This window comes from Nomascus leucogenys, chromosome 23 (assembly GCF_006542625.1).
Source record: "Nomascus leucogenys isolate Asia chromosome 23, Asia_NLE_v1, whole genome shotgun sequence".
NCBI classification, from domain to species: Eukaryota; Metazoa; Chordata; class Mammalia; order Primates; family Hylobatidae; genus Nomascus; species Nomascus leucogenys.
Window position 1 is genome coordinate 21551669 of NC_044403.1, and position 21361 is coordinate 21573029.

The following is a 21361-nucleotide window of genomic DNA, read 5'->3' on the forward strand; positions in this document are numbered from 1 at the left end:
TTGCCCATCTGCCTCCAGGTAAGGGCGTGTGACAGCTGGGCAGGATGCATCTGATGGCTCCATTAGGGTTAACTGTTGGAGTGCCTCTGCCCAGACGGAAGCCTGGCCGGTGATTTCAGGGGGCGTCGGGGCCATTACTCCTGAATGCCCGGTGCACTGGGAGTAGCAGAGGCTGTGCACAGTCTGAGATTCTGGGGAATCTTTTCCTTCTCAAGCTGAGAATTGATAATCAAAGCATGCCAAACATTCGTTATTATATGCAACTTGTAAAATCCTAAATAGTCTTGTCCAATTGCCCCTTGGCTCTTAGGTTTTGAGGCATTTATCTTGGAATTTTATCTGCCAGTTTAGAAATCTTTAGCTGGTCGGGCTTAATTCTGGGGGCAGTCTGTATTTCTGGGAAGGCGGGAGAAAAACAACAATCTCAGTTTTGAATTGGCGTTTTAATATCCTTCACCAGATCCACGCTGAAAGCCGGTGTAAACAGCGTTCAAAAATTCCGTCCTCCCAAAAAAAGGATGCTGAAACCGATTTCCAACCCCGAAGACGGAGCTGATCACTACGCAACGGGATCCGCCGTGGCTCCCCGCGCGTGCACCGCGGCTGGGCAGTCACAGGTGGCTGGGGGCGAGAGACCGGAGCCCCACCTGGCCCTGCCGGCGGCGGCCGCACAAAGAGCGGGGAAGACGGCTGCCCGGCCGAGCCGCAGAAAGTAGTCCCGACCACGCCGGGTCCAATGTTGTTCGACGTCGCCTCACGCCCTCCGCGGGGAGGACCGAAGCGGCCTGTCCGGGAAAGAATCCTGCTGGAATGCGCCACCGGGAGGAGGCCTTCCCTCCCAGTTCGCCTTTGCTAGCCGAGAACCTCTCCCAGGGTCTCAGGCAGAGGCCGTGCGTGCGGTTGCCGACTCCTTTCCCTGGCCGTACAGGAGGCAGTGCCGGGGGAGGGGGCTCGTTGCGCGCAGGGACACGGCCGCGGAGGCCCTGGGAGGCGGCGCCGACCGTATCCCTGCGCCGCTGCGCGAGGCAGAGGCTGAATGAGGAGCTGCGCGGGGGTAGCGGGGCGCCGGGGGAGGAGGCGGCGGGATGGAAGCAGACGCTGGCGTCGCGCGAGCCCGGGGCCGAGCGGCGCGGTAGAGAGGGCGGCGGCGGCGCGCGCGGAACCTTGACGTGCCCCTTTCTTTCTTCTCTCGCTGGGAAGCTGGGAAGCATGAGCGTGCAGCCTTGCCGCTGCGGCGGCCGCCCCGGCTCCTCGCCTCCCCCTCTTCTGGCCACCCCTCGCCGGTGAGAGAAGAGAACGCGAGAAGGGAAGATGGGGGCCGTCCTGAGGAGCCTCCTGGCCTGCAGCTTCTGTGTGCTCCTGAAAGGTGGGAAGAGTAGGGGCATTGGAAAGTTGGTGGGGTTCGGGGGGAGGTGGCCTTGTTGTATGTGTCTAGGGGGAGGGGAGGGACGGAGGGAGGGAGAAGGGGAGAGGAGCGGGGAGAGGCCTGGTCGTGGGGAGGGGGAGAGAAAGGGGCCCGGGAGCAGGGGCTGCGCGCACCGCCCGGCCACAATGCGGACCTGGCCTGGCTTCCCAGACCTTCCCCGGACACATCGGAGCTTCGATCCCGGCTGCTGGTCTTAGGGAACCCTTGGCACCCCATGCTGTCGGGATGACTGAGTGTCTGTGTGCCTCTCTTTGCCTGGGGTCTCCCAGGGAAAAGGGTCTTTGTACGTATTTTGGCTTTTAAAATGTTTGAGTCCGAGATGCTTTAAGGTTGGCCTTATCCATCGAAGCCCCCCCACCCACTCCCCACTCCGTTTCGGTGTTTCTTAGGTGAACTTTTAAAGCACTCTTGCTATTTTTTCCAGGCCTTGTTACAGGTAATGATTGGCTTCCGTTTGGGATATAATGATCCTGGGTGAGAGCGCAGTTGGAAAGTGACTCCGGGGTTATAGGTCGAGCTTTTCAGCATTGGGAGCTTTCTGAGCTTCAGCCCATAATAAAATAAAACATTGCCCTTGTAACCTCTGGTATTCACGGCTTGCCCCTATTTTCGGAGTATGCAAGTGTACAGTTGGCATTAAGTAGGGAAATTTATCCTCGTGTCTTCAAGAGGAGCCGGTCCTGGGACCAAAATGATAATTTGCTCCGCACCCCTGGGGACTGCTTGGCACTTTGGTAAATTGCATAGGCTGTTCGAGATAATTTGCTCTGGGAATCGCTTGAATTCGATGGTACTATGATGTTTTGAATTGGACTGCAAAGCTGACACATGCTCTGTGACTTTTGTGACAGTTCACAAAGATTTTTGACTGGCCCGTCGGCAGCTCTTCTCAAACTACATAGTGTTGAACTTGAGATGGCAGTGATGGCTGTGGAGCATTTACCAGCAGAGGAATTTAAGTACTGCTCGATACGGTGGCTTGTAGTTTTGGTTTGTTAAAGTTCTCACTGGCGTTCATGATAAGTTCTTTTCAGGCGTGTGACCGCTGGTCACCGGAGATTTTTAGGTGTTAACAAGCTAAACTTTTGTTAAGTTCTCCAAACTAATTGAAGTTTACAGAACACTAATAGTAACTAATAGTCTGTGACAGGTGTATATTTTTGTGTGTACCGCGTATATGTATTTTGGATGAGAATGACTGACTTTTTTTTTTGGAGGAGGAGAAATGCTTTCTTCAGTTACTCTGTAGTAATGCAGCATTGTGTTTGCATGTTATATTACTTATACTTGGTACTCTAAGCATATTACAAAGTTTTCCCACATGTAAACCCTAGAAAAGGTAGTGCCCATTAGATTTTTGTGGCAGAAATTTTAATGAAGTGTTATGTACTGGAGAGGTTTCATAAGTATATACTTATTTTATTATGGCATACTCTATTGAAAGGGATTTTGCTGTAGCTGTTAGAAACAACTATATTTGACATAAGAATATGTATATATTTTAAGACAAGGTTAATAGGGTTGACAAATACGAGAACCAGCTGATTGGTTAGAGTCGTGGGGAAACTTACAACTTGGGATGTTTCTGGTTGTCTAGTTGTATTTCTTGGAGAAGTGTGTGATGTAAATGCCGTTTGTTTAACACCAGCTTTGAAACCAGAGCTGGGTTTGTTCATTATTGGAATTTAGATAGGTTGCACTTGTTTATGTAACAGGACCTGGAAGAGGTAATAGTTTAAATTGTCTCGTTTCCACTAGCAAAGTTTTCAGAAGTGGAGCTCTTCGTTTTAAATGTGGCAAAATATGGTGTAAGGTGGTCTTCTAATATGTAACAGTACTGTACTTAGCTGTGAGTACATATTATTTGAAGTAAAACTGCCTTTTGATGTAAAAGATTTTTGTTCATAATTTAGAATTAATTCATTCTTTGAGAATGTCACCTTCTGTTATAGTAAAGATATTTAGTCAACCTTGGGCTCCAAGGAGAAAAATCTGATTGATTTGTTGCATTTAGGTCATTTTTTTCCCCCACAAAGAATTGGAGCTTTAACATTGGCTGGGTGTGATGGGGTATGTGAGAGTCTGGGAGACCTTCTGTCCTGTAGCCCTGTTGAATTGGTAGCAGAAAGCCAGGGAATACTGTTAGTGCTGTGACCCTATCTCTATCATCACGACAAGGTATAAAGGAAAGATTTGGGAATTTCAATATTAAAATCTTGGATTTAAAGCCCAACCATCACAACTTCATAACTTTGTGGTTCTGGTCTAGTCCACTTCTCTAGGTCACAGTTTCTTTACTGGTAGTGTGGATAATGGTACCTGACTGGTTTGCAGGGTTATTGGGTGTTTTAAATGAAATAATAGGAAGTGCCTTGTTAATGTTACTTTTTGCTATAATTTTTGCTTGTTCAGGGACATATCCTCACATGCTTTCATGATTTGAGATTTAATTTGTGTAACGTTCACAATTTTTTTTTTTTTTAAAGAGACAAAGTCTTGCTTCATCACCGAGTCAGCTCATTGCAGTCTGAAAGTCTTGGGCTTAAGTGATCCTCCTGCTTCATCCTCCCAAAGCTCTGAACTATAGGCACGTGCCACTATGCCCCCAATTTTTTGTAGATATGGGGTTGGTGTGGGGGTGTCTTGATATGTTGCCCAGTTTGGTCTCCAACTCCTGGCCTCAAGTGATCCTCTCAAAGTGCTGGGATTACAGGTGTGAGCCACCATGCTTGGCCAGGTGGCCAGGTTCACGAATTTCTTTTTTTTTTTGGAGGTAGGGTCTTGCTCTGTTGCCTAGGCTGGAGTGCAGTGGCATGATCGCTGCTCACTGCAGCCTGGACCTCCTGTGTTCATGTGATCTTCCCACCTCAGCTTCCCAAGTAGCTGGGACCACAGTTGTGTGCCGTAACACTTGGCTAACTTTTAAATTTTTATAGAGCCAGGGTCTTGCTATGTTGCCCAGGATGGTCTTAAACTCCTGGGCTCAAGTGATCCTCCCACCTCCGCCTCTCAGAGTTCTAGGATTACAGGTGCAGATTCACACATTCTTTTTTTTTTTTTTTTTGAGACGGATTCTTGCTCTGTTGCCCAGGCTGGAGTACACTGGTGTGATCTCGGCTCACTGCAAGCTCTGCCTGCCGGGTTCACGCCTTTCTCCTGCCTCAGCCTCCAGAGGAGCTGGGAATCATTTTTTTTGTATTTTTTAGTAGAGATGGGGTTTCACTGTGTTAGCCAGGATGGTCTCGATTTCCTGACCTCGTGATCCACCCGCCTCAGCCTCCCAAAGTCCTGGGATTACAGGCGTGAGCCACCACGCCCGGCCAGATTCATACATTCTTTTTTTTTTTTAGACAGAGTTTCGCTCTTGTTGCCCAGGCTAGAGTGTGATGGCATGATCTCGGCTCACTGCAACCTCCACTCCCGGGTTCAAGCGATACTCCTGCCTCAGCCTCCTGAGTAGCTGGAATTACAGGCATGCACCACCATGCCCTGCTAATTTTTTTTTTTTTGTATTTTTAGTAGAGATGGGGTTTCTCCTTGTTGGTCAGGCTGGTCTCGAACTCCCGACCTCAGGTGATCCGCCCACCTCGGCCTCCCAGAGTGCTGGGATTACAGGTGTGAGCCACCACGCCCTGCCCAGATTCACACATTGTTAAAAGTGAAAGGGATCTTGGCCATCTGAGCCTCACCAGTTTATTTGTAAGTGGGGAAACTCAGATTCAGAGGTACTGTAATTTAATAAAGGTAGGTTAATTAAAGATGGGGCAGGGATTTATTATTCATTCTTTTAGCAAATATGTATGGAATACCTCCTATATATCGGCCTCTGGTACTGATGGTGAGTAAAACAATGTGTTTCCTAATCTAATGGGCCTCACAGTTTAGGTTGCCATCCTTACCATTTTCTTAGTTCCATTCGGGTACTGATGAGAAAAAATAATATCTGATTTTCTACTGGAAGTATTTTTGATAAGAATATAGGTTTTGGAATACCATCGGTGTGTGTAATCTGTGAAATAGTATTTCTTAGCTTGCTTTTTTTTTTTTTTTTTGAGACGAAGTCTCGCTCTGTCGCTCAGGCTGAAGTGCAGTGGTGTGATCTTGGCTCACTGCAATCTCTGCCTCCTTGGTTCAAGCAATTCTCCTGTCTCAGCCTCCTGAGTAGCTGAGACTACAGGCGCCTGCCACCACACCTGACTAATTTTTGTATTTTTTTTTGTTTTTGAGATGGTGTCTCACCCTGTCGCCCAGGCTGGAGTGCAGTGGCATGATTTCAGCTCTCTGCAACCTCTGCCTCCTGGGTTCAAGCAATTCTCCTGTTTCAGCCTCCTGAGTAGGTGGGACCACAGGCGCACACCACCATGCCCAGATAATTTTTATATTTTTAGTAGAGACGGGGTTTCACCATATTGGTCAGGCTGATCTTGAGCTCCTGACCTCAAGTTATCCACCCGCCTTGACCTCCCAAAGTGCTGGGATTACAGGTGTGAGCCACTGTGCATGGCCTAATTTTTGTATTTTTAGTAGAGATGGGGTTTCACCATATTGGTCAGGCTGGTCTCGAACTCCTGACTTCAGGTGATCCACCCACCTCTGCCTCCCAAAGTGTTGGGAGGTGCCTCCCAAAGTGAGCCACCGCGCCTGGCCTTTGTAGCTGTTTTTGAGGAGGCTTGTTATATAAAAATTCTTTGTTACTATTTTTTTGTTTTGGTGGGCTGGTGGTAAATATTGTTGGAACAAACCACTGATGTTTTGCATCTTGTATTTCTGTAGAAGTGATCCTTTTCTTCCTTTAAAATCAGGTGTTATAAAGTCTTGGGGAAGTAGAACAAATTTTGGAGTGGGAATCATGAGAATTAAGTTATGGTTCTAAATTTGCTGTTTAACCTTGAGTAATCTCTGTACACTTTATTTGGAGATTAGAATTCATGTTAACACATGAAGGGTTCTGAAAAGTCCTGAGGTAAAGAGACCGGTTTTAACTTTGTTTAACCTGTTATTTTCCAAACTTGTCATGTATTACATGGATATTTGATGACAATTTCATATAGTTAATTTGATACTGTCATTCCTGTTTACTTACCTGGCTTCAGGTTTGCTCATTTGGCTAAATAATAATTTGTCTGGTTATTAAATTTTAAGGTTTTAGCTTGTTGTTATCAGAAGGGCTAATAGTGATTTCCTGTGGTTCCTTTTTTTTTTTTTTTTTTGAGACGGAGTCTCGCTCTGTCGCCCAGGCTGGAGTGCAGCGGCGTGATCTCAGCTCACTGCAAGCTCCGCCTCCTGGGTTCACGCCATTCTCCTGCCTCAGCCTATAGGCGCCCGCCACCACGCCCGATTACTTTTTTGTATTTTTAGTAGAGATAGGGTTTCACTGTGTTAGCCAGGATGGTCTCGATCTCCTGATCTCGTGATCCGCCAGCCTCGACCTCCCAAAGTGCTGGGATTACAGGCGTGAGCCACCGCGCCTGGCCATGGTTCAATTTTTAAGAGATTTTTTTCTTTGCTTTAATTGAAAGTTTTTCCATTTGCTGTACCGAACTACTGTGTCCTTATATATGCTTTGGCTATCAGAAAGGACTTTTAAATATCAAAGGAGATTCTGGGAAGGGATATATTAATGGAAAATATTTTATGAGAACGTATATTTTTTGTTTAAATATTTTGAGCATACTGGAAAAACAATGTTTAGTGCTATTTAGGCTGTGGGTAACTACTCTGAGAAAGATCATTTTCATCATAGAAATTCTATTGAAAGTTTATATTTAGAGAAGATTATATAGAAGGTACTATAGCAGAAAGACATGGCTTGTTGTTAAACAGGCCAAGTTAAACTCTCTGCCACTTTGTGTTCCTTTGGACAAGTTATTTCCTTTCATGTTAGGTGAGGATATAACTTACAAGACTTCTGTGAGAACTGATGAAATGTTTGTAAAGGGGTAGTACAACGCACAGTCAATAGTAGACATTGAATAAATGGTTGCTATTATTAAGATGGCCAAATTAAAAGAAACATCATACTCTGGAAAGGTTGGTAAAACATTTTAAGTGTCGCTATGTCCTGGGCACTGTTTTTGGCAGTTGATAGTTTTAGGCCAGTGGTTTTGGAATTTTTTTTGATTCTTCTGCAACTGAAATAAAAGCTCCATGAAATACTTTTACTTATGACAATTTCTGTTTTGTTTGATACAAAACGGAATGACACTTACTAAATTTTTTTTCTTTTGAGACAGAGTCTTGCTCAGTCGCCCAGGCTGGAGTGCAGTGGTGCAATCTCGCTCACTGCAAGCTCCGCCTCCCGGGTTCACGCCATTCTCCTGCCTCAGCCTCCCGAGTAGCTGGGACTACAGGTGCCTGCCAACACGCCCGGCTAATTTTTTTTGTATTTTTAGTAGAGATGGGGTTTCACCATGTTAGCCAGGTTGGTCTCCATCTCCTGACCTGGTGATCCACCCGCCTCGGCTTCCCAAAGTGCTGGGATTACAGGCGTGAGCCACCGTGCCTGGCCTAAATTTATTTTCTAAAGGATTGCAGCCTTAACTATTTTAGGTGATGATTATTATAAATAAGCTACAGAACAGACAGTTCAAATGATTGTGATACTTATTAAAGAGTTAAGTATGGGCAAAATAATTTTATCAAGACATCTAATTGAGAAATTGCATTATTTGTTTACAACAATTATTCAGTTGGTGGATTTCTTTCTGCAGGATGGCTGAATGCTATACTGAGTTTCTGCATTGCATGTTTTTACTTTGGATAAGGGTGTTTATCTTCTGTAAAGTAAGCCTCACTTCAGTGAATAAAACACTGTTTCATATGAGTAACTTTGAAATTTAGTCAAATATACAGACTAGGCAATCTAAGAACAGGCTGTTTGCTCTTAAAATTATTTATTTTAAAATACAATTTGTCAGTACATAAATACAAGGAAACAAGGTTATTTGGTATTATTAACATATGCTTTTGTTTCTCAAGCTGTTCGTGTTTGTGGCAGTGAGTATTCTCACTAAAGGTTCAAGCTGTTCGGGTGTGAGGCTAGAAAAATTTAAAATGTGCTTGGACTCTTCGGTGAAAATTATTGATACTTTGATGCTGTGATCCTTTTAGTGGTATCATAACTTGTAGTTTCTGTGATATCTTGCTTGGAAGGACCTTGTATAAGTGCTTAAATATTTTGGAACTAATTTCAGGAGGAGATTGGGGATGCAAAATGAAATTATATTTTTAGGCAGAAAACTACATTAAGTTATGTAAGTTATTAACACAAGGCCTAAAGTTATTGATGAGACTCTCAATAAAAATAACATGACCAGCAGTAGTCTTTTTTTTTTTTTTTTTTTTTTTTGAGATGGATCATGGCATGATCTTGGCTCACTGTGACCTCTGCCTCCTGGGTTCAAGTGATTCTCCTGTCTCAGCCTCCCAAGTAGCTGGGATTACAGGTGCCCACTATCACGCCTACCTAATTTTTGTGTTTTTAGTAGAGATGGGGTTTCACCATGTTGGCCAGGCTGGTCTCGAACTCCTGACCTCAGGTGATCCACCTGCTTTGGCCTTCCAAAGTGCTGGGCTTACAGGTGTGAGCCGCTGCGCACGGCTGTCATTTTTTTTTTTTTCCCCAAGAAAATAGTCACCCAAATATTGGAAACCTACCTTTATCAAATTATATTTGTTTGACCAGGAGGCTATTTTCTCTAATGGTCTTAGTCATTGTTTTATCACTACTAGACCCAAACTACAAGTAAAGGACTACAAGGGATAGGAGTCTTCCTCACTATTGACTAGCTTTATTGGTACGTGTAATTTAAGTACTGTATATCCATATATCCAGTTTAAAGATACTATATTTTGCAAGTCTGAGAAAGGTGACGAGTGAACTTCATTACCATGGATTCTTAGCTGTACATTATATTGTCTTTATTTGTAACCTTCTAGATTTATGCTAATGCAGAAATAGCTCTTTGATGAAAAGTTTTTGAAGAATAGATGTTTTTCCCCTTTATATGCACCATGTACCAGAGGTTTGCACATACTGAGCACAGTAAATTTTATATTTAAAGTGATATAAAAAGATGTGAATTTTTATGATATTTATTTGGAACACCATTTTGTATTTTGACTCAGTCGTTCATTAGCTATAGTTAAATTATAAATTTGTAACGATTACAAAGATTTCTTAGTCTGGGTCACGGTGGCTCACACCTGTAATCCCATCTCTGGGAGGCCAAGGCGAGAGGATCACTTGAAGTCAGGAGTTCAAGACCAGCCTGGGAAACATAGCAAGACCTTCATCTCTATACAAAATTAAAAAATTATCTGGTCACGATGGCACATGCCTGTAGTTTCAGCTGCTTAGAAGGCTGAGGCAGGAGGATCACTTGAGCCCAGGAACTCAAGGCTACAGTGAGCCGTGATCATGCCACTGCACTCCATATCACAGACAAAACCCTGTCTTTCAAAATAAATAAAGATTTCTTAGCACAGATTAGATATGTAAATAGACTACTAAAAAATAAGCATATTCATATCTGAGATTGAATTCGAGGTGTGGACTATGTAATGTGTTTTCCGGTTTTAGGATATAACTTGCACTAATACAATTAGTTTTTTTTTTTTTGAGACAGGGTCTCACTGTGTTTCCTAGGCTGGAGTGTGGTGTGATGCTATCACGGCTCACTGCACATGCTGTCACATGCTATCACACTCACTATAGGCACATGCTACCACGCCTGGCTCATTTTTGATTTTTTTTTTTTTTTTTGTACAGACAGGGTCTTACTGTGTTGCTCAGACTGGTCTCGAATTCCTGGGCTCAAGTGATCCTCCTGCCTTGGTTTCCCAAAGTGCTGCGATTATAGGCATGAGCCACCATGCCTGGGCTTAAGTACTGTTTTCTTTCTTTTCTTCTTTTTTTTTTCATTAAGCCCCTTCTATCAAGTACTTTTTTTTTTTTCCCTTGAGACGGAGTCTTGCTCTGTCACCCAGGCTGGAGTGCAGTGGCATGATCTCAGCTCACTGCAAGCTCTGCCTCCCAGATTCACGCCATTCTCCCGCCTCAGCCTCCCAAGTAGCTGGGACTACAGGCGCACGCCACCACGCCCGGCTAATTTTTTTTGAATTTTTTTTAGTAGAGACGGAATTTTACTGTGTTAGCCAGGATGGTCTGATCTCCTGACTTCGTGATCCGCCCGTCTCGGCCTCCGAAAGTGCTGGGATTACAGGTGTGAGCCACTGCACCCGGCCTGTCAAGTGCTTTTTTAAACCAAGTTTTTTGGAGATATAATTCACATACAGTAAAAATCTCCATTTTACAATGTCTAATTCAGTGGCTTCTAGTATACTCACAGGGTTGTAAAACATCACCACTATCTCATTGCAGAACGCTTGTCATCCCCTGCTCCCTCAAAACCCATACACTTCCCATTTCTCCCTTCCCTCAGCCTCTGGTAACCATGAATTTACTTTCTGTCTCTATGGATTTGCTTACTCTGAATATTTCATATAAAGGGAATAAAATATTTGGCCTTTTGTGTCTAGCTTCTATCACTTAGCACATTTTCAAGGTTCATTCATGTTGCATGTGTCAGTACTTCATTCCTTTTAATGGCTGAGTAATCCATTGTATGGATATATTAAATACTTTCAAATGAGTGTGGGTTTGATTATTGGAGTCTTTACCTTGAGAAATTATTTCTGAATCTCAGCTTTTGATATGTTAAAAAATATCTGTTTTTTTTTTTTAAACAGTCTTGCTTCAAGCAAGCAGGAGTGCAGTGGCACAATCTCTGCTCACTGCAACCTCTGCCTCCTGGGTTCCAGTGATTCTCATGCCTCAGCCTCCTGAGTAGCTGGGACTCAGGCGTGTGTCACCGTGCTGGCTAATTTTTGTATTTTTAGTAGAGAAGGGGTTTGGCTATGTTGGTCAGGCTGGTCTTGACCTCCAGTGATCTGCCCGCCTCGGCCTCCCAAAGTGCTGGGATTACAGGCATGAGCCACCACTCTGGCCTATGTTTGTTTGTTTGTTTGTTTTGAGCTGGTGTCTCTGTCACCCAGGCTGGAGTGCAGTGGTGCGATCATTGCTCACTGCAGCCTGGACCTTCCCAGGCTCCGGTGATCTTCCCAACTAAGTTTTTGTATTTTTTGTAGAGATGGGGTTTCACCATGTTGCTCAGGCTGGCCTTGAACTTCTGGGCTCGGTGATCCACCTGCCTCTGCCTCCCAGAGTGCTGGGATTACAGGCGTGAGCTACTGCGCCTGGCCTAAAAAATACTTTAAGTTCCTGTTTTTCTGCTGGAGAAGCACTAAGTAGTTCACCAGTATCTCATGTTTCTGAATAGCCCTGTCAATCGTCCTGTCGCAGTTAAATCTTTTTACTAAATTCATATCTAGAGTAAGAAAATGGAAGAGGTATTAGAAATTACCTGAGCCAACTCCTTTGTTTTATAAATCAGAAAGATGAATGACTAAGGCCAGATTGTTTGTACTCTGGACAGTAATTTTTCATGCAGGACTTTCTGTATGCACCTAATTTTACCTGGTGGTTTTGAAAGAGGTGCTGATGACTTTGATAGAGGGAAATACATATTAATGTAAATTTTGGCATTTGCAAATAGGTAGTTTGTCACAGTACTTATACTGTAAATAAAGCTGAGGCCAAGGTGCAGTGGCTCACACCTGTAATCCTAGCACTTTGGAAGGCCATGGCAGAGGATCGCTTGAGCTTAGGAGTTTGAGACCAGCCTGGACAACACAGTGAAACCTCATCTCTACAAAAAAATTGGCCAGGCATGGTGGTGCCTATAATCCCAGCTACTTGAGAGGCTGAGGAGGGAGAATTGCTTGAACCTGGTAGGTGGAGGTTGCAGTGAGACGAGATTGCACCACTGCACTCCAGCCTGGATGACAGAGTGAGACTCTGTCTCAACAAAAAAAAAAAAAGAAAAAAAGTGACCAAACCCAAAAGCAAAAACAAAACTAGACTTAGGTAAGGAGAGACTTTTATTTGAAAGGATTTTTGCAATAGAAGGATGTGCTTACTACAGGATCTGCAACACACTTCAAAATCAAACCAAAACAGGCTTTTCTTTTATAGAAAGGAGAATTAAGCAGGGCTAGCAGGAACTTTGTGGGAATGTGGGCCAAATAGGTAGGGGTGAGCAGATTGCATGACCAGGACTATTTAACTGCAAAGCATTTTTTTTTTTTTTTCTGCTGTCAGCTGATGGTCAGAATGAGGGAAGAAGTTGTGCGTCTACTTTCTTAAGCTTAGGGCAAGCCAAAGTTTAGGAATTTGTGGGGAGAAGAGAATCCTGACTAAAGTTTATTCAAGCCAAGTCAATGAGTAAGTAATGGGCACTTGTGATGTGCACTGGTCAGTCTCCCTGTTGTTTAAAACAAAATCAGTCACTGTTGACAATGGAATAAGAGTCATTGAGAAGTTGATCTCATTAGATTTGGCCTGATTATTTACATAGGTGTAGCAAGAATAGTAATTTATCATATAATAGGTCTTTTAATATTGCCTTGCTGAAAGTTTTTTTAAGGAATCTGATTGGACTTTAAAATGCCTCTTGAGACTATAAAGGTAAGTCAAGAACTGACCATCAGGTTTCACTTGCAATACCTGTAAATTTGGGTGAATTCTTGTCTTGAAGTTCCCAAAATATTCTAGGATTTTTGAGCCTGTCGGGAAGTGATCTTGCTTAATTCACCTGCAAGGCTGGGAACTCTGTAAGCCAGTTACCAGGCCAGTTTTCCTAAGAGGACTGTAAGCGTTGGTTCGTAAAGTGAACTGTAACTTAAAAGTGTTTGGTCATACCTGATTAAATGAATATTTTCAAATGTGGCATTCCAGTCAAAGCCTTGGTTGCATAAGTAATGTTTCCAGCTAGGAGGCAGACTCCTTGAACCTCTGCAAATAACTATATTGCCATGAAAATAAAAATAATAAGAGTTTTTGAATTCTGGAGGAGTAAGACGGGGGAGAAAAAGGTAAGTGTTTATTTTGGTTTACAAAAGCATAGTCTCCTTAAATTGTTGTGAGTTATAGATAGCTTCAGAGAAAAGAGAAAGGGGTTCCTTATATCCAGAAAATAGGACACTAAGGCATCAGCAATATTTTAAACGAAACCCATAATCATCCTTCATCAGTTTATTCAGTCCTATGTAATTAATTCTCGTTCTGCTGGATCCGTGTTAGCAGTCTCACGAACCCATCTGTTTCTCTACTAGCTGTTTGGAAATCCTGACTCAGTCCACTGGTGTGGTCTCAGAGTTATTTAAGTGATGCCATCAGAAGCTTGTGTTCAGGTTACCTGGCATAGTCGCTTTTCTTTTTCTTTCTTTTTTTTTTTGAGACAGAGTCTCACTCTGTCACCCAGGATGGAGTGCAGTGGCACAATCTTGGCTCACTGCAGCCTTGACCTCCTGGGCTCAAGTGATCCTCCCATCTCAGCCTCCCTAGTGGCTGCGACCACAGGTGTGTGCCATCATGCCCAGCTAATTTTGTATTTTTTTGTAGAGAAGGGGTTTTGCCAAGTTGCCCAGGTTGGTCTCGAACTCTTGGGCTCCAGTGATATGCCCACCTCAGCTTCCCAAAGTGTGGGGATTAGAGGCGTGAGCCACCACACCTGGCCCATAGCCCTTTTTTATTGAAGACAAGTACACTCTGGCCTGTAGCTGATTTGCAAGTGCTTTCAGGGAAGCATTAGAGTAAAACAGAAAACTATCTGTAGATGACAAAAGACTTAAAACAGTGATGATTAACCTATTACTGATAATCTTAAAAGTGAAAGATCTCCTATTGCAATGACAAAAAACCAAACACCGCATGTCTCACTCATAGGTGGGAATTGAACAATGAGAACACTTGGACACAGGAAGGGGAACTTCATACCGGGGTCTGTTGTGGGGTGGGGGGAGGGGGGAGGGATAGCATTAGGAGATATACCTCATGTAAATAACCAGTTAATGGGTGCAGCACACCAACATGGCACATGTATACATACGTAACAAACCTGCACATTGTGTACATGTACCCTAGAACTTAAGGTATAATAATAATAAAAAAGAAAAGTGAAAGATCTTATGAAAATTTGTTAGAAAAGATAATGAAATTGACAAGGAAGTTTAATTTTTGTGGCATGCAAACTAAAATCAAATCAACCCAAAAAAGTGTTAGACAAAAGCATATCTATAAGCATAATGATTAACCTTATTTTATTATTATTTTTTGAGACAGAGTCTCGTTGTGTTGCCCAGGTTGGAGTTCAGTGGCGCAATCTTGGCTCACTGCAACCTCTGCCTTCTGGGTTCCAGTGATTCTCCTGCCTCAGCCTCCTGGGTAGCTGGGATTACAGGCATGCGCCACTGTGCCCTGCTAATTTTTATATTTTTAGTAGAGACAGGGTTTCGCCATGTTGGCCAGGCTGGTCTCAAACTCCTCATCTCAGGTGATCAACCTGCATCAGCCCCCCAAAGTGCTGGGATTAAGGTGTGAGCCACCGTGCCCAGCTGATTAACCTTATTTTAAAGAAGAGTGGCTAGTACATGTCATTTATGAATATAGATGAATATATTCATTGCAGAGAGAAAATCTAAAGACGTATAATCCTAAGATGTAATGGACCATGAATATGTCAAGAGTATATCAAGAATGTCTATCTATCTATATATATATATATAGAGAGAGAGAGAGAGACTATATCAAGAATGTATCAAGATTATCAAGGAAAAAGATTTAGCAGTCTGGAGTAGGTCGTTAACTTCTATATAATATCATTCCATAAATAAATGATGTGAATTCTTAACTGAGAACCATTAGCCAACCTAGAAGATATTATATTCAAATTAAAGAAGTCAAATTATGACCAAGTTAACATTGAGGAAAAAAAATCCCTAAAATTCTCACTGATGACATTATACTGTTGTCTAATACCAGGCAAAGCAGCACCAGAACTCTGATTAATAGACATGGACAATGAGGGCATTGATGAATTTCTAGGAGCTTTATGCCTTCATAGAACTTCCAAAATATCCCTATTCATAACATTTTACCTATACAAATTTAACTTAGGGAGGATAAGCCTCTCTTGCTTTGACAGTGCTTTCCATATGACCCATAACGTTTGATCAAATAAACTATTATTTTTTAACATCTCTCTTTTACAAGGTGAAGGAAATTTTGATTTTCTAGGGCCCCTTAGGGGAAATCTCAAAGACAGTTGTTGGTACAAAAGGCATCATTTAGGAGGTTTGAACATTTGATTAAATAGGATCATGGGCCACTGTGGAAAAAAATACTTGGCTACATATTTAACCAAAAGTGACCGGAAAAAAAAAAAAAGATTTTAGTTCAGTGCGGTGGCCCATGCCTGTAATCTCAGTGCTTTGGGAGGCCAAGATGGGAGGATCACTTGAGGCCAGGAGTTTGAGACCAGCCTGGGCAACATGGTGGGATCCTGTCTCTACAAAAATTAGCTGGGCAAAAGATTTCATGCCTGTAGTCCTAGCTCCTCAGGAGGCTGAGGCAGGAGGATCGTTTGAGCCCAAGAGTTTGAGGCTGCAATGAGCTATGATTGTGCTGCTGCAATGAGCCATGATTGTGCCACTATACTCCAGCCTGGACAACAGGGTGAGACCCTGTCTCTTAAAAAAAAAATTGAAAAAAGTAAGCATGGGAAGTAACGCGATGGTGAAGAACCTTACCCTTTCAAGGGTGTGAATACAGTTTTAAGTAATTAAGGACATGATAAAGTCAGCATTAAGCACAGGAAATTCTGGTAAGACACAGAATCTTTGCCTTCTGTGGAGATTATTCAGAAGGCGAAGGAAAACCTTTAATAACCTCTTTATTAAAAGCAGACTAATGGGCGGGGAGCCGTGGCTCACGCCTGTAATTCCAGCACTTTGGGAGGTCGAGGTGGGTGGATCACGAAGTCAGCAGATCCAGACCATCGTGGCTAACATGGTGAAACCCCGTCTCTACTAAAAAAATGCAAAAAAATTAGCCGTGCATGGTGGCGGGCGCCTGTAGTCCCAGCTACTCCGGAGGCTGAGGCAGGAGAATGGCGTGAACCGGGGAGGCGGTGCTTGCAGTGAGCTAAGATCCCACCACTGCCCTCCAGCCTGGGTGACAGAGCCAGACTCCATCTCAAAAAAACAAAAAGACTAATAACTGAAGAAAATCCGTCATTTTAACAGAGAAAACTAAAATCTAGTTTTACATAACTATAATATTTGATAAGCACTTAAAAACATCTTACAAATAAACCCATCAAATCTTAGCTGGCTTTGGCTGGGCACAGTGGCTCACGCCTGTAATCTCAGCACTTTGGAGGCCGAGGTGGGCGAATCACTTGAGGTCAGCAGTTCAAGACCAGCCTGGCTAACATGGCAAAATCCTGTCTCTACTAAAAATACAAAACAATTAGCTGGGTGTGGTGGTGGGCCCCTGTAATCCCACCTACTTGGGAGGCTGAGGCAGGAGAATCACTTGAACCTGGGAGGTGGAGGTTACATTAAGCCCAGATTGTACCACTGCACTCCAGCCTGGGTGACAGAGCTAAACTCCATCTTGAAACACGAAGAAGAAAAAAAAAAGTCAAGCCAGGTGCGTTGGCTCACGTCTGTTACCCCAGCACTTTGGGAGGCCGAGGTGGGTGGATCATTTGAAGTTAGGAGTTCGAGACCAGCCTGGCCAACATGGTGAAACCTGCCGCTACTAAAAATACAAAAATTAGCTAGGTGTGGTGTTGGGTGCCTGTAGTCCCAGCTACTTGGGAGGCTGAGGCAGGGGAATCTCTTGAACCAGGGAGTCGGAGGTTGCAGTGAGCCGAGATTATGCCACTGCACTCCAGCCTGGGTGACAGAGTGAGACTTCGTCTAAAAACAAAACCCCCAAAATATTAGTAAATATGTATATGATATTTCTGTGTGCAGTGAACTGTAGTAGGCATTGGTGATAAAATTAGTTATAAGGTATGGTTCTTGTTTCCAAGGGCTGAGATCCTAGAGGTAGGAAGTATGCTTAAAAAAAAAAAAAACAGCTAATATCATGTAAGTACTAAAGACTAAGGATTAAAAGAAGTAAAGCTGAGTCAATTAGAAAGGGTTACAGAGTAGGTAAGGTTTGACTCTGGCCTTGAAGGATTTGCATGCTGGGAGAAAAAGAATTATGGAGTAGGTAGAAAAATGAATACTCTGCGATGATGGGTGTGATGTACTCCCAATTTACGTGTTTTGAAACCTGTTTGTATGATGCAGAGACTATAAAAGATTAATTTAGAGACCTAGGTAGAAGTCATGGTGGAAGGCTGAGGTATTGAGGCATTATGTAAATTTAGGCAAGGGGAATCAGAATGGCTTTTGAGTTGGCTAAAGTAAAAGTATTAGAAGTAGAAAAGGAAAAGGGAAAATATTGAGATAAATTACTATTAGGATATTTTAGGCCTAAAGTCATGAAGGTCTAGAATAGGATAGTGGTTCTAAAAATGGAGAAGAGGAGGCAGATTTAAAGACATGCTTGTAAAATAAGAGTCAACAAGACAGTAATTGTCAGACTAGGGGAAAAGGGGAGGGGCTCAAAGATGGCTCCAAGGCATGCCAGTAAGGTTAGAATTGTGTGCCATTGACTGGTGAGGGATTTTGTTGTTTTGGGGGAAAGGTGATGAATTTAATTTAATGGGAGGTAGAGATGGCCAGCAAAAAGTTAGAGGGACAGAACTGGAGATAATGTTTTGGAAATTAGCTGCATAGAATTGCTTGTTGACCAGGTGAACTTTAATTTTTTTCCTTCCTTCCTTCCTTCCTTCCTTCCTTCCTTCCTTCCTTCCTTCCTTCCTTCCTTCCTTCCTTCCTTTTGTTATAGCACAACTTATATATTTCAAATGGGCAAAAAATTAGTTTTACAGCATCTTAAGATAAATTTCCTTTGAATGGGAGCTTCCTTTCCAGTACTTTGAGGTCTACAAGACGTATCTAGAAAATTTTCTACTGTGGAAAATGAAGACTGCTTAAATTGAATGAGGGGGAAGGGGAAGGGCCTGTGGTTTTTCTTTTCGATTAATTGCTGTAACACTGTCCTTCAGGTGGCTGAGGGAGTTTCATATTTTCGTTAGACACCATTAGGCGCCAAAGCTCTTGCAGGACAACTTTGGTGCTATGAATTCTGCCATTTTGCTAGCACTGATATGGCTCTTGGGTCCACCAATCCATTAGAACTATTAACTCCATTCATATTAATTTTTTGTTACAAATCTTACAAAGGGGGATGCTTCTGGGTATTTAGGTCCACATTCTATTTTAAGGCTGTATATTCAGTTTTCATAAATTGTTCTTGCAGGCCCAATTATCATCCCTGTACGTCTTGTAAGTGTCATGTCTTTATCATTGTCTAGACCTCAGCTAACTGCCATCTCCTACTCCTTTCTGGCCTTCTTTGAGTTCTTCCAAAAGTGGGAAATTACAAGGGACTTTTACTCCCGAGCCTGTGGTGGCTGCCACCTTGTGTCGCTGTTGCTTGTGAACTTTAATTTTTTATACTCTTTCATTTGGGAACAACAGAGAGTCTTAGGATACCTATATATAGGAAGTGGAAGGTTTGAAACAAGACAAACAAGAAAAAATAGGTAGTAGTGTATGAAGAGAACATTCTATATAGGTAGGGATATAGTCAACAGCACTGACTGCTCTAGAAGTGTTAAGACTAAAGACTGAGAGGCCGGGCGTGGTGGCTCAAGCCTGTAATTCCAGCACTTTGGGAGGCCGAGGCAGGCAGATCACGAGGTCAGGAGATCGAGATCATCCTGGCTAACACGGTGAAACCCCGTCTCTACTAAAAATACAAAAATTAGCCAGGCGTAGTGGCGGGCATCTGTAGTCCCAGCTACTCGGGAGGCTGAGGCAGGAGAATGGCGGGAACCCGGGAGGTGGACCTTGCAGTGAGCTGAGATTGCACCACTGCACTCCAGCCTGGGCAACAGAGCCAGACTCCATCTCAAAAAAAAAAAAACAGAATAAAGACTGAGGAAAGACCACTGGATTTGGTTATAAAGATTTAGAGAAAGCACTTGCAGTTGAGTGATGGGTAGGAAGTTAGATAAAAGAGTAATAGCTAATGAATGGTAGTGTGAAGTATATATACCAATGTTATAAGATTTTGCAGTTAGTAGAAATATAATTATTCTGATGGTAGCAAGGTTAGGGGTATTAAAACAAAACAATAGCAAGGAACCTGGCATAAACCATTGAAAATACAAGAAATACAGAACAATTGATAGTGCAAAGTTGTAGAGAGGAGGTAAGGAGGCTGAACCGAAGGTATTGCTTTAGCCTTAGTAGGAAGGCCATCTTGTCATTTGAGACTGAGGACAAGGTAAGGGAAGATGGGTGGAGAGAAAATTTTGAGAGGTATAAATTAAGATGTTGGGGATGTATGACATGTACCTTGTATCCTGCTTCACTGAGATTGTTTTATGAGATGATCTGAGGATAAAGGATTCAGGGCATGGAAATTAGTCTTTAAAAGTAGAAAAGGCTTAGAAAGGCTGGTAGAGAAAGTTTCCCAGGAGTTTAATAAAGGAAGACAAGGATTCCTGAGCACTGTGAGTGTTCCACTAAAGAGAACTGATGGTGATTATTTGGGTTATCTGAATACTAGGCAGTCAGAAAGTAAGCTCTCTGGAAGGGAAGATACTGGCATGTTCCAGGGAGCAAGTGTGTGGTTCCAGTGTATCTCTTTGGTAGATAAAAACAGTGTTACAAATCAAATACCTATCAGATATCCCATTTAATATGTTCCTGAACAGATACTGGTGACAATGAAATAGAAAGTATTCAAGCATCAGAAGGGTGGTTGGACAGGATGAACTCTGGGATTTCCTTTCAATAGTGTGGTTTATGTGCAGCAGATTTATGTACAGTCCTTTACAAATCCTCAATTGTAACTAGTATTGCTAACTTAAAAAAGATTAACTTTGCCGCCTTCACCCGTTTCAGGAGGGAGAAGAGACTCAGAATGCTTGTGAGGCCTTAAATGACTGGAAAGTGTTTTGGATTTTGTAGACCAAAAATATTCAGTACACGTAGAAGTGTTAAAGTTTGACTTGAAAGCAATGAAAGACATTTGGCTGCCACCTAATATCCTATAGCTTTGATATAGTTTTCCAAGGATAGTGCCATAAAGAAGGTGCCCAGTAAATATTAGATGATTATCACTCTTGGATTTTAAATTTTGAGTGTTTCGTGGGTATTCCTTAGCCTTATGCAGCACTTAGCATTGTATCCTTCACTGTAGGGACCTTTTTTCTGATGTTTATATTTGGCCCATAGTATGAGAGACTCAGTATAGTGGGCTCTGTGGGGACTGATAAATCAGTGTGATGTGTGAAGGCCTGAAATGAATTAAAAGTGACTCTGTTAGGGAAATTTATGAATTTGCTAATAACTGCAGCAGATAGAATAAGCAGAAAGATTGGTTAGCCACTTTTTAAAAAAGCTGTCTGCCAGTTTGTTTTTGACTAAGAAAGTTGGATTTAAGCTTAGTTAGGGAAGTTTATGTTGTACTTATAGATGAAAATAGTATACGTTTGTAACTATTTGACAGACACAATCTATAAATTAGTGTAAACATCACTTTTTTCTTATACTTTTTTGAGATTGGAGTAATTTCTTGAAAAAGGGGGAATGGTTACTTCTAAACGGTAGTTGGGCTTGGCTTCAGATGACACAGTTGTAGACCTTTGGGAAGTAATTATGAAAGAAGATCATGTAGATAATTGCATCACAACTCTTTTTTTTCTTTTTTTTTGAGACAGGGTCTCCCTCTGTCACCCAGGCTCACTGCAGCCTTAAACTCCTGGGCTCAAGTGATCATCCCATTTTAGTCTCCTGAGTACCTGGGACTACAGGCGCTCACCACTATGCCTGGCCAAT

General features: G+C 42.7%; 1 protein-coding gene and 1 pseudogene across 1 annotated transcript in view; one reads left to right on the plus strand and one right to left on the minus strand.

Moving 5' to 3' along the window:
- Positions 1–1234: 1234 nt before the first annotated feature.
- The window catches only part of LRP6 (LDL receptor related protein 6), a 155779-nt gene continuing 135652 nt past the window's right edge, over positions 1235–21361 (plus strand). The window contains exon 1 of the mRNA XM_003265508.4: positions 1235–1366. Within this exon, the coding sequence (XP_003265556.1) occupies positions 1312–1366 (55 nt within the window). The 5' untranslated portion in view covers positions 1235–1311. The remainder of the gene's footprint in view (positions 1367–21361) is intronic.
- LOC105738848 lies at positions 18491–20552 on the minus strand (annotated as a pseudogene).